The sequence below is a fragment of the Eptatretus burgeri genome, chromosome 8 (genome assembly GCF_056783735.1).
Source record: "Eptatretus burgeri isolate ZD-2024b chromosome 8, Ebu_testis_v1, whole genome shotgun sequence".
Classification (NCBI taxonomy): Eukaryota; Metazoa; Chordata; class Myxini; order Myxiniformes; family Myxinidae; genus Eptatretus; species Eptatretus burgeri.
Genome location: NC_140968.1, coordinates 73,961,194 through 73,980,074, shown reverse-complemented (window position 1 = coordinate 73,980,074; position 18,881 = coordinate 73,961,194). Strand labels below are relative to the sequence as shown.

At 42.3% G+C, this 18,881-nt stretch overlaps 2 protein-coding genes and 1 pseudogene across 7 annotated transcripts in view; 1 reads left to right on the top strand and 2 right to left on the bottom strand.

The window, feature by feature from the left end:
- BPTF (bromodomain PHD finger transcription factor) overlaps positions 1-18,881 on the bottom strand; it is a 232,626-nt gene that overhangs the window by 62,779 nt on the left and 150,966 nt on the right. For 5 of the 6 annotated variants that reach the window (XM_085892602.1, XM_085892601.1, XM_085892605.1 and 2 more), the window contains 5 exons: positions 10,262-10,390; positions 9,953-10,103; positions 3,778-3,901; positions 3,190-3,430; positions 2,299-2,454 (listed from right to left, as the gene is read on the bottom strand). In XM_085892602.1, the coding sequence (XP_085748728.1) occupies positions 2,299-2,454; positions 3,190-3,430; positions 3,778-3,901; positions 9,953-10,103; positions 10,262-10,390 (801 nt within the window). The remainder of the gene's footprint in view (positions 1-2,298; positions 2,455-3,189; positions 3,431-3,777; positions 3,902-9,952; positions 10,104-10,261; positions 10,391-18,881) is intronic. The other variant, XM_085892604.1, reaches the window with a different exon arrangement.
- LOC147022050 (uncharacterized) lies at positions 6,170-9,649 on the bottom strand. The gene has a single exon (XM_085892600.1). It carries the CDS (start codon positions 9,251-9,253, stop codon positions 6,182-6,184), a length of 3,072 nt encoding a protein of 1,023 aa, XP_085748726.1. The 5' UTR covers positions 9,254-9,649; the 3' UTR covers positions 6,170-6,181.
- On the top strand, positions 13,948-16,145 carry LOC147022049 (uncharacterized; annotated as a pseudogene).

Below are 18,881 nucleotides of genomic sequence, written 5' to 3'. Positions count from 1 at the left end.
GTGAATGGAATGTAAAACAATAATGTGATATTATGATACATCTGAGCTTTCGTGTGCTATGGATAGAGGTTTCAATGGTATACTGCGCAGTATCCTGGCACACCAAGACACATCCCCGCATGCCTAGGGCTGTGGCCCAATTCCACATGCTAAAGTGAATCCTGGTTTGGTTCCCACCGAACATAAATTTTCCCAGTCTACATGTCTGACCTCATCACACTTGACACCCCCGACAAGAACGCTATGATTAAATACCAGGAATCTGATGGCAGTTTCTTACCTGAGCATGAAGACTTTTGGCAGTCGAGCATTCTTCAAATATGCATGTAACTTGCTGCCTTCAAATCATTGCACAACCTCATTACCTCTGCCACCGAAGGTAAAGGAGGTTATGTTTTCACCCATTCTGCCTGTCTGTCTGTCTGTCTGTCTGTGTACAGGACATCTCAAAAAGTTGTGGATGGATTCGGATGAAACTTGGTGGACAGGTTGGGTGTGTGACAAGGAAGAATTCCTTCCATTTTGGTGAAGATCTGGATCCGGATGCAACAACTAGAATTTTTTTTTAGTGATTCTTCACCATTGAGAGACAGTGCTAAAAATGATATATAACACGATATATCAAAAAGTTGTGGACGGATTTGGACGAAACTTAGTGGACATTCAATGCAAACATTCAGGGTGTGTCGCAAGGACGAATTGATTTGATTTTGGTGAAGATCCGAACATGGATCTGGATATGAGAATTATTTAATTTTAAAAGTGATTCTTCACCATTGAGAGATGGGGCCAAAAACGATATATAGCATGATATTTCAAAAATGTGTTGGGCCCGATATTTTCTCGCGGATCAGTCATTACGTGGCGGAGGTATGCGCTCCACCAAGTGACCTTCTTGTTTATTACAGTTTTAAGATCTCTCTTAAAATCACATCCTTTGGCAGTTGCTTTTACGACTATTGTTCACTCCACCATCTTTGTGAAGCCCTTTTCGATTTTGCTTCCAAATGAAAACCACTCTCTAAGAAATTGATTGATTGATTGATTGATGAGGTGCAACAATCAATATTAAAAAGCAGACACCTTTTTATTGTTTCTATAGGGTCTAAGGCTCATGGTGGATCTGCAACACAAATCCCGCACATACCTGAAGACAAATACATGAGACCACACCTGAGTTGACCAGATAAACACAGCCGCTGAGCTTGGGGGGAATTACATAATTTCCCAGAGCACTCTGGGTACTAGGGATGCTATCTTTACACAAGGACACACAAATAACTTGGATGCAGGTGGAGGCTATTCAGCCCATGAAGCCTGTGCTACATCTATACCATAGCAATTCAATCCAACAGTTTTGTAAGGTGAGGAATGAACAATACAGACAGCACAATCAACTTTTGACAAGACTTTCACAAATACATCTCCAATCATGACACAGTTACACAATCATCCATCCATACCTCAGCTACCTATTATTCCTACAAATGTCCATGTACCCTTCCATCCCCAATGGTGCTAGGTACCTATCTAATTCAAATTTAAACTTATCTACTATTTCTGCTGCCACCATCTTTCCAGGGAGACGATTCCATGTATTTACTACTCTCTGAGTGAAAGATGCCTGCCTTACTGTCATTCCAAATCTCTTCTTTACTCTGAAACTATGGCCCCTGGTTCTGTCACTCTCCATTCTGTAGAAATAGGATTCTACAATTATTTTGTCAATACCCTTCATTATCTTTAACATCTCTATCCCATCGTAATCTCCTCATTTATATTGTAAAAAGTCCTGTCTTCTTCTTGTACCGAAGTCTATCTTGACCTGGAATCAGTGTAGTCACTCTATGCTGAACCCTCTCTCTGACAGCTAAGTGCTTCCTCAGATGTGGTGACCAAAACTGAAGACAATACTCCAAATGAGGCCTCATTAAATCCCTATACAGTGTTAACACTACCGCCTTTGATCTGTAATTTATCCATCTGTGAATACAACCTAAAACCCTATTCTTTGATGACGATGTTGCTTTTCTCTCCACACTCAGCAGGGCAATTAAGCAGGAATTTCATCCTCTCTATGGATGTCAACCTATGGAGTTTGTCCATGCTCTATCCTTTAATTACAGAGCCTCAAGCAAGGAAGGAGCACGTACCAAGTTTAACGTCTTTGGTATGACTCGGCCAGGGTCAAAATCAAACCGCTGATCTCGCAACATCAGAGTGGACACTTCCAACATTATGCCATCGAGTCTGGTAAAGCAGGAAATCAAATTCAGAGCCTACACATGGATACCACACCTGTCTGGGAGCTTGGCACGTTGAGAGTGACAATTTTGCTGTTTGTAGGCAGCGGCAGTTTGGTCGTCATGAGCTGCTTCCCCACTGTGATTGGGGAACCTGCAAGTTGAAGTGTTGCGTTGGCTGCACTTACTGCAACTGCAGCTGCGCTGGTAACTACAGAAAAAAACAGAGATGAGAAAAAAAAACAAACTAATGGTTTCAACAAAGATTTTGAACTTGGACTCCATAAATAAGAATTATTTTATACAGAATGTAAGATGCTAAAAAGAGGGCATCATACGAGGTGTGAAAGAAAGTAGGGTGGGCTGGGAGGACACGATGGACGATTTGGGCAAAAAAAAGAGATGAGGGAAGTGAGTCCACAGAAAATATAGATTTGGGAAAGAGAAAAGACGATGCCAAGGTTTGCAACAGAGCGGAAAGACAGGCAACAACGGGAAAATGACGAGACGAGCAACAAGGTAAAGAAAGACAACAAAATTGTTCATAAGCTGGTGATAAGTAAAATAAATAAAAGATACAGCAATGGCATTTGGGAGGTGAGGAAATAAAAGAATGATGATGGGGAAAGGGGGAAAGTAAATAATGTGCAAAAGATAAGTAAATAATTCATGTGAATGTGCAATGAAGATCAAGAAGGATGAAAGGGGACATTATGTAAAAGACAAGATAGGTAAAAGGAGCTGGCAAAACAAAAAAGGAGGTAAGATGGGGATTTGGACAATGGAGAATGGTGGGAGAGGAGAGTGGGAGGAACACGAAGAAATGCGGTGGTTAAGGAACGAATGATTACAATATGAAAAGTTCTGCAAAATGTGGATGAGGCAAAGGTGGACAAATGGGGCAGAATAACACAGGCAAGATCAACTTTTATTCGGCGTTACCAACCCGTTTGTGCAGCAGTGGCCTTTCCAATCCATGTCGCAAAACTTTGCTGGAAGTTTCGGCCTGCCTGGAATGAGATGGGACTAGCACTGGGGGAAGCGCTGACTTTACTGATGACCAGTTTGGTCCCGGCCACCAAGGATTGTCCCCCAGTTGTGCCCACAACCACAGTCTGCGTTCCACTCGCCAAGACACCACAACCTGTAACCACTACTTTCTGTCCCTCCGTTTGTTGCAGACGCTTCTGCGGGACACCGGGGAAAGGAGATGCAATTGTGAATCAAAGTGAAGGAGTAAATTTAGTGTGCCATTAATTCATCACGACCCTGCACTGCATATCATATTAACAAGCATAAAATTGTTACTGTAAGGCAAGTGGTAAACAATAATGAGCAAATTGAAAATTTTGTCATGAAACCATCTACTCATCTGCGTGTTATCCAAAACCAAGCATGTTTAAGGATGCATTTCATGTCATCAAAATCGTCATAATGCTTTGTATTCTCATAGTAAATGAACGTCAGTCAGCTGATAAAACTACCACGCTGAACCTCATCATCACCCATTCTGTGTGTGGTGCGGACTTGAAACCTGCTGCGCTGCAAGCCTCTGGCTCTTCAGTTGCACCTCAAGCTGTGCTTTGAACTCCTCTGCCTTGCGCTGCTCATTTGCCTTGGCTTGTTCCTGGGCTGCAGCCGCCTTTTCCTTCTCAACCCTGTAGACAGCAATAATGGATATGTAAAATTTCATTTTTATCGGCAAAAAAATACAAGGGCCAATGGCGAGTTAAAAATCACAACCACTTATTTATAGTCCGGTGGTTGGGCCAGGGAACCTTGCAATGTTTGGTAACATTCATGTTTTCAATTTTTTTGATAGATCTTAGGGTCGAGATTAAATTTAGGCTGAGTGGCCACTTGTCACTGTCTTGGCTTTTTCAGAATCCAAGATGGCCACCATATACAATCAAACTATAACTTCGGCTGCAACTCCTGTTCTAAGTACAGTAACATGATGAAATTGGTGTCTAACTATATGTTTTAGTTACCAAGGAAGTGGATTATGATGTTATTGGATAATTTGGTAGCCATCTTGATGGCATAAATCCAATATGGCCACCAAAATTACCTGTAAAAATGCCAAAATCACACTAAGTCTAATGTAATCGGTTGTAAATGCAGTTGAGTTAAGTTTCTGTACACATGTGTGCTTTGTGAAGCATAGATATGTATATTATGATTCTGAAGTCATTCGCAAATTTATAAGCAATATTTATTTTGATAGCAATACCGATTTTAGGCAAAATATAAGAACAAAATGTAATTAGAATCGGACAATATTTATTGTATAATTCTCTCAGACATGACATTCACGTGACTCAAAAGTCGACATACATTTAAAGTATATGATACTCCCATTAATAATATTGATAATAATGATAATAATAATACAATAATTTGGCAGCTTCACATTGCTCAATGTTTCAATGCTATGTCAATACAAATTATACTAAAAAAATTAAGCAAAATTAACACCCCACTGGACAAAATATCTTATATCTCGGAACTATTCATCGTCCTCATCCTCGACATCCATTGCTCGGTCATTTGTCTCATCGCTGTCATCAGGGATGTCGGCATGATCTGTTGCACTCTCATTGATGTTGAATGGATTGGAACAGGCAGTACCACCACCACAGGGGCAGAACATTGTGCACGGAAGTTGGTGCCCCATACATCCACATCTCCCACCTCTACATGCTTGCTCAGATGTGCAGCCACATCTGACCAGCTTCAGAATGTGCTCCGGGGCATAGGGTACCCCGTCCTCCATATTCCGAGGGAAGAGACACTTGTTAGTGTCATCAGCTTCCCATCCGTGTTCCACTGCAGCGAAAGTTGGTGGATCCCGACTCAGGGCACTGTACCAGTGAGCGACTTGATGGTGTGCTCTTCGAACGTTCTGCTCAAACGCTTCTGTAGGTGGGGGCAAACTACACAGCTTAGGTGCTGCTGTTGATTTTCCAGTCTTCTGTGCCCATAGTTTCTGGCGGATCTTGGTCATCGAAGAGGTGGGAGTTGTAATGCCATAGCACGCACCCATGAAAGCTGTTGCTTGTTCGGTGACTTCAACGATATTTGCCAAGGGTTTACCAAGTTGATCCAGAGAGTAGCCTTTTCGAGCGGCCGCGATTGCTTTTGTTTTCCCAATTCCATAAGTCGCAGCAACTGAATCACAACCAGTCAAAGCATGAAGCGCTAAGAGCTCGGGTACGATTGCTGAATGTTTAAGAGCGGTTTCCTTCACGTCAATGCAAGACCGACCAATGATTGGAGACTGCATAGTTATTGAAGACTGGAGCTTCTCGCTCAAGTAGTAGTACACAAGTAACGCGAACACATCCGTGTCATCACACACCACCCGCACCCGTGATTCTGGATGGTATTTTGCCAAATGGATGGCCTGTTGTGTCAGGAGGATGTCAGCTTCTTCATGTGTTGATGCTAGGTCTAGACGAGGCGACTTATGACCCTTCGATACCTGCGTAGGTGTCATTTTCCCCAGTAACCACCAACTGGTGGTCCTGTGTCGCATGCTGCAGGAAGTTGTCATCACTCAGGATTGATTCGCAAATCAGTGTGTTGAGTTGTTTTTTATTGGCTGAGTTCTTAAGTACTGCGTCCCAAGCCGGCAGTGGAGTTTTCCGTTCGAGCTGATGGACCCGGGTAGCGCTGGCTCGAGCTGATCTGGTGCTGCTTTTTGTAGAGTAGTCATAATAACGATCAAAACACAGGTGGACATCAGCTTCAAGCAGCCACGCGTTGACCCAGACCTTGAACACCGAAATGAACGTGTCAACGGTTCCTTGGGATGGCCATTCTAATGTCCACAAAAGAGCGGAAACATCAATCACCATAGATGTTGGCCTTGTGATAAGGCGTTGTGAAACTTCGACTTGGAGGTTCTTTTTTAGTGTGGATTTTCCCGTTGCCACTCACATCTGGCCATCAGCTTGAAACATCGAGGGCGGATATGCAGTTAGCTCTGTGGAGAGGACTTGTTCCAGATCGAGATCGCGCTCGCTCACGAGAAGGCCAATCACCCGAGCGTATATAGCCTCTTGATCCATGACGGGATTATCATCAATTGTTAGACGTTTCTTCTTTGCGACGAAGGTTGTCACCTGTTTTGCGAGTGAGTTGTAAAAGCCCTCTGGCCATAATGCTTCAAACTGGATCAGCTGATCAGCTCCAATCTCCACTGCCTTGTCAATATTAACATTCCGTTGACCTAGTTGACCATTGGAGATGTTGAGCAGACATCCTGCATCATGGGTAGCTGGATCCAATGGGTCAATGCATGACTCTAGAGTAGCCTTCAGTGATTTACGATCATTGCCATCTCGACGAATGCGACTGGTAGATTCCTCCTTGTGGTTAAGCTGTACCTTCTTGTCAGCTCCAGACATCTTCTTAAGGTCACCAGTCAGGGTCATGGTCGCATCCATACTGTACACCCATGTCGCTATCGTTTGAGGATTTTCTGTGTTGCCAATGATGCCACCTGGCCCATGCCCCTTCCTCATCCAGTTTGTTTCAATAAACATGTCACTCCACTGTCCGTTGTAGACACCAGCAGTGTGGTGTAGTGACTGCTCTCCTCTGCAGAACTTGTCCAGAATATCTGGTCCCAACCAAGTCATGGAGCGTACGTAGTAGAGGCCATACCTTGCATAGTTGTACTTGTGGGCTGCGAACATGTATGGCAGCATTGATTCTGCTGTTTTGATGTGGAGTGGCCAGTCGCCTTCATGCATCGCCCGACAAAACATCATCATTAGAAATGTGGGTTTGATGACGTTGTACACCCACAGCTTTGTGGTACGACTTTGAGTGGCGATCTCATCAAGTAGTTTTTCCAAATCATCCATGCTGGTCAGGTGTAGATTCTCCCTCACAAACACTGGTCGAAGCAGCTCCTCTGTGAGCAATCTCAGTGCCCAAACATTCTGTGGATATTTCTTTCCTTGCAACATCTTATCGACGGAGCCGAAGGACGTCATCAGAATCTCTTTCAGGCCGCTGTCTGCCATGAGAGTGCCAACACAACCCACAAAATCCATGAGGAAATGCATCCCACCAAGAATCACCACTATGTTAGTGAGCAGATCTGGTTGATGAAATGTGATGTCAACGGCGATCTTATATATGGCCTGATCACAGGTGATAACGAGAATATCCTGGTTGGATGCTCGGGTGACTTCGAATCCTCGGGTGATGGAAGTTAGGACAGTAGTTGGGTCCCCTAGCTTCATGTTTATGAGTGGAAGATATACCACAGCTGTCTTGGGTGCTGGGGTCATTCCTGACTCACGGCAGTGACGTGTATTGTACCCGTTGTACTCAGGAGTGTTTGCTTCAAAGAGCACGTCTTTGATGAAGTTAAAGTCTAAATCTTTGGCTCTGCCAATTGAGATTGTTGTGGCTTGTACAAAGTCGTCTAACATGGCAAATCGGTTTGTAGCAGTAAATGGCATAGGAGGTTTCTTCGGTCCCGTATACTCAACGACTCGTGTCTCCCATGGGATAGGGTGCTTCATTTCTTCTTTCGTTAGGCGAGGGATCGATGTATCCAAACCTTCAAGGTGGTCAAGTTCGGTCTTCCACTGAGCTGCCAGCATTGCCATGTAATGACATTCGAGGCGGCAGTTTTGGGAACTGATCACAGCATCAAAGTTATCAATGATGATTTGCACAAGTCCACCCAGTCTGGCATCTCTGAGTCCGGCTAACTGCTGTGCTTTTGATGATTGAACACCCGCTGACCTTCTGAATCGTCGAACCTCATCGTCGGAACAAGAAACATTATACTTGTACAGTTCTGTGATGATCATCTTATGGTCACCAAGAAGTACACCTATGGCTATCTGTAATGGTGTCGGTTGAGACGTTACCACTGAGCTCACGATATTACCCACCTTGATGGATTGTAGTGAATTGTGAAAAGTAGGCTTGATAGCTGATAGTAGTTTCACCAACGTCTCACTAATACACTCTGAGGCTGATTCTCGATCAATGTGCTTAGTGTAGGATTTGAAGTCATCCTTAGCTGCCTTGGTCTCCTTCATGATCTGCTTGCCAACTTTCCGGATACATTCATCCATGTCGCCATTCTGATCATCATCCACAAGCCTAAGATTTGGGGCAACATGCTTCCTGAACACTAGTAACGTTGTCACTCCAGGGGAATGTAATGCCAACATATCTTCAGCGAAATGTTGGATGACGTTCTCAACAAGGACACGTCTGGACATGACAGATCCACCCTTGTCTGCGTATACTGCTTCAACATCGAGCGAATTACAAACTTTTGAGCGATCATAACCGACTACTTTGACAGTTTCAGCGAAAGCTTGGTCATCAGCAGTACCTTTGCTATTGATCGTGGTTGTTCTCTGAGCATCACGATGGAAACTCATATTGCAACGGCGGTGATACATTGCATCTGCAGCGTGCAAATCTGATGGTGCTCCGATGATACGGTCACGGACTATTCGACCCAGTTCATCTCCACGTTTATCACAAAGGTCAAGTAGGTACTGCTTGTACGTCTCCCCATCAGCCATCTTGTCTGTGGTTACTCTCGATGCAGGGACTCTGTACTGTTGTGGCACCTTGGGATCATACTCATTCGGTAATATGCAAGGAGTTATGTCATGGCAGAACAAACAGTGCTTCTGAAAGTCAAAGACATCACCACCGGTACTCGAACGCAATCGCTTGGAACCAGCGTTGGAGTCATCATCTGTCTCTTCCTCTGGCATACGCTTGGCCAATTTATTGAGAGTGGAAGGAGATACATATTTGGATACACAATTTTTGTGACATCTAGCAGTAGATGATCCATCAGATAGTTCTTTTCGTAGTCTGATATCATCTTGCCGAAGATTACTAGCTTCCAATATTGTGCCGATTTGTGAAGACTGCATCAACTTCCCAACCCCACAGTTGTAAACTGTCTTGAAGAAGCATTCCTCGGCATCCTTGCTGTCTCCTGCTTCAGCCATATCATTACTCACATCAGAACCTACAACAAAAACAAAGATCGTTAAAAGTTATCGATATATTGGTGTATTTCACATTGGAAGCACTATGATATTTACGTCTTGAGTAGGTGGCACCAGGTGGCTTCTAAACGGCATCATTACTTCACAATCAGATTATATAACATGTCAAGCACATGTGTAACCAGCAGGATCATTGTTCAACTGCATTCACAATCGATTATGTTAGTTTTTAGTGTGATTTTTTTGTGATTTTGGCATTTTTCAGGTATTTTTGGTGGCCATATTGGATTTGTGCTACCAAGATGGCCAGCAAATGACCCAATAACATCATAATCCACCTACTTGGTCTCTAAAACATAGATTTAGACACCAATATCATCATTTTGCTGTACTTAGAACAGGATTTACAACCTAATTTATATTTTGATTGTATTTGGTGGCCATCTTGGATTCTGCAAAAGCCAAGGCAGTGACAAGTGGCCACTCACCCTAAAATTGATCTCGACACCAATATCTATCAAAATAAGCCAAAAAACGATTGTTACCAAACATTGCAAGGTTCACTAGAAATATGCTTCTCTGCCACCGGACTATTAGTAGTTTTCTCACATTCATTATTTCTAGATTTCACCATTCTTCAATGTGTAGATAAAGGATTCTCAAAAGAGGCACAGCGAAAGAATAGTAGCGTGCAAGTACCTTTCGGCAAATGCTCGAATCTCCCATGGCTCCAGTTCTTCTTCAGGAACCCAAGTTTCCAAAACGACCGGCTCCGTTTGACGAGGTCCCTCAACCTTTTTGGGGCGCAGAGCGCTTGAGCGTAGTCCTTTACGCTGGGGTGTTGGTGGCTCTGTGGTAATGAGGCAAAATCGGAGTGTGCATTAAAAATGACCAAATTTAGTGGTTCTTGAATTACAAAAATTATGTATACTGCCAAACCATTTCCAGAAACAAAATTCATTGAATAACTTTTTGGTTGCAAAAACATTCCAAAACCAAGGGAAGCACCTTTGTTGGTCTCCGGAACATCAATGGGACAAACAATCTTGCGGATGCAGTACTCGGATCGAAGTCCATAGTACCCAACGTCACGACGCTTTATAATCTCCGTTGTGGTAATTTCGGTGTCTGTCGTCTCTGTGTGAGAGATGAGGATTCACAGTTTGATACTTCATTCCCCACCCATCTTTTCAATGCAAACATTCAGGGAACAAAAACAATGACTAGAATTATCACAGACATCCTCAACTGGAAACCAAACTAGTCAGAGGAGAATCAAGCTGCCATCAGAGTATAAGAGGTAAAACCCAGCTGGCCTGCTATTTTACTTGTAGGAAGGAGGTAATCTACCTGGCCCACATTATCCGTTCTATCCGGAGCTGCAGATCTCTGTGGTTGACTCTTATGGCCCTCAGGCCTACTTGGGATGGCAATAAACTTCTCTCTACGAAAAGGCAGTTACCCAAGATCTCCCTCAACAACATACAAAGGTTGGTTGGCAGAGCATTATCAATATTAGGCAGGGTCATTCGATCTTAAGTAAATGTTTTGTTTTCTTTGCTATTTCCCCATTCTCAAATCATGCTGCTCGGCAGACTAGCAAGCAGAAGAATTTGAAAAAGGACCAAATTATTATTAATCCCCCAATATTTTGAGATAATTTATCGGAAAATTGTCGCATATATATGCATACGAATCACATGCACAACTCTATGAAAACTTTTCACCAATTTCAAAATTAAATCATTGCCCGATCATTGTGCATTAGTAAAGAGTAAAGAAAAACCAGAGTACTACAGGAAAAACAAAGCAAACAACGTACATGATCAGACCAAAATAATGTTCTACAACTTGTGTGTTACTGTTGCAAATCTTCCTCTTAAAAGCTTAAAATAAATAAATAAATCGTCGGAGAAATATACAATTTACAGAAGTGGAGCAGCATATATTTTTGCGATTGATACTAACACAATGACATGCCTCAGTGGAAAAATACTCTTAGATATACGAGGACAGATATTGATATGGTAAAAGGATACAACGGCATATAAAAGGTTATTGGAACGAGACACTGACAATGGTCGAAAAAAAAAATAACAAATATCAATGCATTCTGATCTTTCAATGTATGTACTGTATATAAGGAGAAAGAAATATTTTCTTACCAATTATATATAACTATCTATAGAAAAAAAATTAAAACCTTTGCCTTTCTTGGACCATTGTATCCCATTGTATGAACTTTTTGAAGGCAACTAGTTCTTAAACTGAATTGCACCATTTTCTTTATTATACAGTATTTGTCAAAGTGAAATTCTTGCTACATATTCACAAAGAAGCTCCAATAAAAAAAACATTACTCTGTTGTCAAAATTATACTTATAGCTTTAAACTGCTCAACTTGAACTGCATTTATTTCAAAACTTGATTCTGATATACATCTTTCTATCTTTATATAAATGCAACTTGAACAATTGTGGCTGAAAGGGGTAAATGTCGTAACCACAGCAAGTAAAATGCTGAATGATACCTCATTTAAGAGCTCTTAGGTCTGGCCAGTGGACGCGGAGGTTTACAAATGTACTGATATTCATGCAATTTTGAGTTAAGTGCATTTTTGCTGCGCACGTGGTGTATATGTTCCGAGTCGTTGGTTTGCACACCTACTGGAAGTAAAAAAACAAACAAAACAAAAAACAAACACAAACAATTACTGTCAAGTCCAGCAACGTATAATTATCTTTTCATCGATTCACTTCACCAAGAAAGCTTAGCCGTCTTAACAGTTAGTAAGTATTATGCTGTCAAAGGACATTCAGAGCAAACTCCAAAAAGATTAAACACTGATTAAGCTATGAGCCAGACCCCCCAAATTGACTGGTCGGTACCATACAGATGGAGTAAGGCTCATTGTGATTTTTAGCAAGATATATGTCCCTAGATATGAAAAAAGTGATAGCAGTGTATAACTCTCGGCCATCTCTGTGTTATCACCCGAAATATTATTATACGCCCGCTTCGCTTTGCCAAAAAATGTGATATTTGCTAAAATTGGAATAAATGTTTTTTTAAGGACCACAGAGTGCCAATAATTTGCATACTGGATGCCAACTAATATAGTAATAGAAATATAGAACATTTATAGGAGTTATTTGTCAAACTTTTGATATAAAGACAAAAAATGTTAAATTTAGTGAAAAAGTGGCCGAAATCGCTTCGAGTTCAGAATTCACATTGTACGTTTTTGTCAATATTTCAAAAATGAAAACTCCCAGAGTAACATTTGACCCCTCAAAATCTTTGCAAGGAACCACTGCATTGGAATATATCATTACTTTGTAATATAGTGGTTGTTTGGGGCACATATTTTGGCAAAGTTCAACCATACCCCCTAATTATCTTGCCAAAACGAAGTTTTTGCAAGATGTGTTCGTCAGCTTGTATGTTTTTTTTTTGTTTGTTTGTTTGTTTGTCTGTAATCACGTATAAAAAATTCTGCAGAGCACAGTTATCATTGGAAATTTTTGTAACTTCGCATATCAGAGGCCTATAGAGGTCCCTTTCAGCGCATAAAATTTTGAAGGTCAAGGTCAAAGGTCAAGGTCACTTTGTCGCAAATCAGGGGAGTCGACGAAACCCTTATTTTTTGAGTAATTTTGATCATAATCGTCTTCAAACTTCATGGGAATATAGTTCATGGTCTGGCGCTCAGCTGATTAATTTTTGGTGGCGATTGGCCTTGACCTTCATATGTTTTTTTTTCATTTTTGTCTGTAATCACGTATAAATCACTCTGCAGAGCACAGTTATCATTGGAAATTTTTGTAACTTCGCATATCAGAGGCCTATAGAGGTCCCTTTCAGCGCATAAAATTTTGAAGGTCAAGGTCAAAGGTCAAGGTCACTTTGTCGCAAATCAGGGGAGTCGACGAAACCCTTATTTTTTGAGTAATTTCGATCGGATCGTCTTCAAACTTCATGGGAATATAGTTCATGGTCTGGCGCTCAGCAGATTAATTTTTGGTGGCAATTGGCCTTGACCTTCATGGTTAGTGCCTGAGGTCAAACATATTTGACCCCAAGGTCAAATTTTCAAGTTTTAGGAACCATATCGTGTAGTACCTCAAATTGAACACCTCGATGAGTGCTTTCTAGATATGTCAAGCTTGAGACATTATGACATCATTTGGTGACGTTATGAGGCAAACGCATATTTTTCATGGTTACTCTGTAGAACGATTCTCATCGGAATCTCTCGTAGGCAGATATTCCTCAAGGAGTCACTACACCTCAGTAGTGACTCTGTTCACCTCAGTGTGACCTTAAATAAGTCACACGTGATCACCTTTTGGCAAGATGGTTTATTTTGATATTTTGGAACAAAACATAGATTTTGAACATTTTAGGTTTATTCGTCTACTTTTGTTATCTCAGTGTAATTTTTGGTTTAACTATTTAATATTACAAAAAAGTAGATTAATATGTAACATTCCAGATGCAATATTTCACAAATTGAAACATCTACATATATTAAAAATGCCTAAAAGTAGTGGATAGCCTTAAACATTACTGTATTTCCATCTGTATTACCCAACGAAATTGTTATTTCCTTTTGTCATTCCAGGTAATGTGGTAATGGTGGTGGTGGTGGTGTTAGTGCTTGCCCAGTATGTGTAGTTGCTAGTACAATCGCAATGGAAGAACAAACCAGAGATGAGGCCGAAGAGCCAACTGGAAAACACTGTATAATTCACAAGGAATCACTGCGTATTGATCCAAATGAACAACTTACCAGTCCACAAAGTTTTGAATCATGGAAAACCCTAATAAATGCTGCTCAAGTAAGATATCACTCCGCTATACTTGACATTGCTAAATCGGTGACAGACAAGGAGATTCCAGTGATCTTCTACCATAGGAAATGCAGGAGCATTTTCACGATGAAGAGAGATCTGGAAGCCCTTAAACGTAAAACAGATCCAAGCTCAACTGAGGAAGCTGTTGCTGGGTGTTCCAATGCTAAGCAACCGGCAAGCCGATCCTCATCAGAATCACGCATCTATGACTACACATGGATTTTCTGCGAAAATGTCAAGAGATGCAAGGGGACATCAACTCGGGAAAAACTTGTCCAATCTGTGGAGTTGAGATCGGACCAGAAGCTTCGAGCTTGTGCAGTCCGCAAGTGTGACACCAAGCTTTTAGCCATAACGAGTAGGGACATAGTTGCTGCTGAAGCACATTATCATGCTTCCTGCTACAGGGACTACACAAGACCAGCACCTGGTCTCGATACAGAGACTGCTCCTTCTCAGGAGAATGATATTTATCTCGAAAAGCAAGACGAATCATACGCAGAACTGTTTCATTATATACGAACTGATATTGTTCCCAACAAGCAAATTGTCAGAGTTACAACACTTACAGAGAAACTGCGAACGATGATATCTGCCAGAGGCATACATAGTCTAACAGAATCCACCAAGAAACATCTCTGTCGGAAATTGGAACAGGAGTTGGGAGACTGTATTCAGATTTTCGCTGACACAAAAGGAAAACTTGTTGTTGTACCTGATTGCATAACAATGCAAGATATCGTCAGTGAGTATTGCGATATGGAAAGGGAGCTGAAAACTTGGAAAGATAAGTCAACAAATATCTTGAAGATCATTAATCAGTCATCGTCATTTTTGAGAGCAACAATAAAGGACGAGAAAAAACCAACAACCTGGCCCTATCACCCGTCTGACGTGGAGAAGGAATCATTCACTGCACCAGAATATCTTCGATGGTTTCTGATCGGTCTACTAACTGGTGATCCAGAACACAAACACCCTTCACGGAGAGCAACAATGCTCACGGAATCCTTCAGTCAAGATGTGGTATATGCAGTGACATGTGGTATGCAGAAGCCACCAAAACATATACTGCTTCCATACATGGTTAAAACACTCACTGGGAATACGGAGTTGATACGGACGTTGAACAGATTAGGCCATGGGATATCTTACTCTCAGCTGGAAGAAAATGACACAGCCTTGTGCTTACAGAAGCTCGCAGCTAATCTAAATCAGCAGACACTCATACCAACAAGTATTCAACCATATACGTTTACCAACTTGGCATGGCACAACATTGATAGATTGGAAGAAACATCGAGTGGAAAGGGAACGTCACATCGTGTGAATGGTATCGTGGTACAGGCCAGAGTTTATGGACCACTTCTTCCGAAACAAGCGCTTCCTGAGATAGCCCAAAAAAGCAAAGATCTTTGGATGTCTCTGATCACGAATTGACAACATACATTGCTGGACAGCACGTTGGACCACAGTTGCTCACAACAGACACGAGCATCGTAACAGAGTACACAGCTACGAACAAAAACCTCATCTGGATACTTGCTCGAATGACCGACGCAGAGAAGCAGCGCATACCAAGCTGGACAGGTTTCAATATAAACACCAGAGATTCTCTGACAGTCTCAAAGGGTGTTGTTGGCTATATGCCCACGATCAATGCTCCAGCTACGGAATTGACTACAGTCGCTGAAATATTAAACCAGTCAGAACTTGTGAGGAAGGCACTATAGTTAAAGGAGATTGTCGTAGTGTTGGACCAGGCATTATATGCTAAGGCAGCCAAAATCATCTGGAAACACAATGACAAGTATTCACGAATCATTTTCCGTCTGGCTACTTTCCATACTAATACAGTCTGCAATATACTCGCAATTCCAGGAGCTCGTTTTCAAGATGCTGGTCTCCGGGACCTGTGCATAGAAACAAACCTCACAGCGGAAGGCTCACTTGCCAGTGTGTTTTCTGGGAAGATGTACAACCGCGCAGTGTATGTGCACAAGTCTGTGTATGAAGCATTCATGAGACTAGCATGAGGAGGCATTCATTCCATGGGTTGAGAAAAACAAACCATAAGAAAAGAACAACATAACGTCTGTGTCAGAAGAAGTGAATGATTTGGTCGAACATTTGTGTCAACAGAAATTTGACAGTCTTCTGGCAAACCCCAAATACACGGAGTTAGTCACCACCTGGAACGAATTCTTAGACCATGTTTGCCATGAAAATGGAGAACTCTCGGCCTTTTGGATGTCTTATGTGGACATTGTTGAAAACGTCTTGCTTGCCCTGCTGCGTGCTGCTCGAGAAGGAAATTGGCTCTTGGATCTCTCTGCTATCCACAACATGATCCCCTGGTGTTTTGCATACGACAGATTTAACTATGCACGATACCTACCAGTGTATTATGCTGAGATGACCAATCTGGCAGACAATCATCCAGCTGTGTACCAGGCCTTCTTGGGTGGTTCGTTCTCTGTTCAACTATCCAGTCACAATACATTTGGATGCATTCCTGTTGACCAAACGACTGAAGTCACTGGGAACAAGGATACACAGACCCCAGGAGGCACAACAAGGTTTAGTCTGAAATCAGGAGCAGTCAAGCGCTATTACATTACTGCAGAACACAGGAGTGCCTTTCTTGGTCAGATGAGGGAAATGGTACATGAAGACGGATCAAATGTTCCACATGCTGACCTGCACGAAACGCGTGTGAGGAAAGATGAGGATGCTGTTTCGACAATCGTACATCTGGTGGAGAGCTGGGTAAATCCATTTGAAGAAGCCCATGAACTTATCAGTATCTCGACAGCAAAAAAAGCCCCCGAAGATATCTGCTCGGATTTGAAGAATGCCAGAGATATTGGAGTTCAATGCTACACAAACTTCAAAGCTGAGAGACTCGAGACGGATCCACCAATCAAACGCTTTCATGATCCAATGAAAATGAACAAACTGAAAACCTTCAGTAATTTATGCAAGAAGAAACAAGTCAAAATGAGTGGCAGATCCGTGATTCTTCAAGCTGACAGAGCATTGTTTGGTCGCATCGTTGTGATGGCACAGGGACGAAATCTGCAGATGGCTGATGTACTATCCCACCCTCTTGGTCCGTTACCATGGGCACTGGCAACCCCAGAAGGTCTCCACCGTAAAACCAACAAGGCTGCTCTTGCTAGTTATCTACAAAAGAATGTAGCCCCAGCTGACCAACTTCCTGATCATTCTGCAACCATAATAGATGGAATGAGCATAATCCAGAAGGTGAAAGGGGATCCAGTCAACTTGGGGGAAATTTCCCAGTTTGTTTTGTCGATGGCACTGAAGGATGGCAGCACAAGTGACAGGATCGACATCGTCTTCGACACCTACCAAGATACATCCATCAAGAACTGTGAAAGGCTCGCCAGAGGAGAGGAACTTGGACTGAAGCTTCAGGACATCACAGCATTGCAAATTGTAAGGCAATGGAGAAGTTTCTTGGCCCATGTTGGGAATAAGTCTAGCCTCATTTCATTTCTGGTGAGCGAATGGAGGAAACCAGATTACACCAAGCATCTGAATGGAAAGGTCTTATTTGTAACAACTGAAGACAAGTGTTACAAAATAACCACGGAAGGACACCAGGAGGTGCATGAGCTGCAAAGTACACACGAGGAAGCAGATGGTTGACTCTTCCTTCACGCTGCTCATGCTGCACAGACTGGATATCCAGCAGTCGGATTCAGCTCCGATGACACTGACGTATTCATCATGACGTTGGCGTTTCATACTGAAATTACATCAAAATTGTTCCAGAAATGTGGCACCAAAGAACGGAAACGAATCATTGACGACCAAAATTGCAGCTTCAGTGGGCACAGATGTTTGTCATGCACTTATAGGGAAGCATGCTTACACAGGTTGCGACACTGTCAGCACATATGCCGGCAAAGGAAAACTCGGAGCGCTTAAACTGCTTAGGTCTAGCAAAGAGGTCCAAGAAACGTTCACCGAGTTGGGACAAGATTGGAATGTGGCCGAGGAGCTTATGGATAAGCTGGAGAATTTCACATCCCTCCGAAATGCATCCAAGTCTGGTACAAAGGAACTTAATAGCCTTCGATACCATCTGTTCTGTGTGAAGAAGGGCGGGATTGAGAGCCACCAATTGCCTCCATGCAATGACTGCTTCCGAAAACATGTACAGCAGGCCAATTACCAGGCAGCAAATTGGAAACTAAGCCTTCAGAGGCACCCAATGACCCCCAGTCCAGTTGGAAAAGGATGGAAATGGGATGATCAGGATGGAACAACTCTGGCTGTGGACTGGATGAGTGGACAGCCAGCACCTCAGGCTCTTCTGGATTTGTTGGCCTGTAATTGTTCCAGGAGCTGCAAGCTACCAAGTTGTGTCTGCATTGGCAGTGGACTGAAATGTACAGACATGTGTAAACTTGCCGCCTGCGACAATCAGCCATTGTCTGTCGAGTCAGACGACGACAGCCTCGACGAGGATGATCCATCTGACGAGGAGCAAGAATACGGGTTCGGAGCCAAATATGCTGCGCATCTAAAGGGAGGACACTTTCGTGATGTCATTTCAGACATTTATTTTCTGTTATAAGTGATTTAAGTATAATATGTATGACGTTCATTGTAATTTAAAGTAGCCCGATGCGTAAAAGGATAGGTTCAATTTATAAGCATTATTTAGTATGTGTTTAATTTAAATACCTGTAATCTGTGTCAATTGTGTTAAAAATTGATTGGTAATAACAATGTATAAC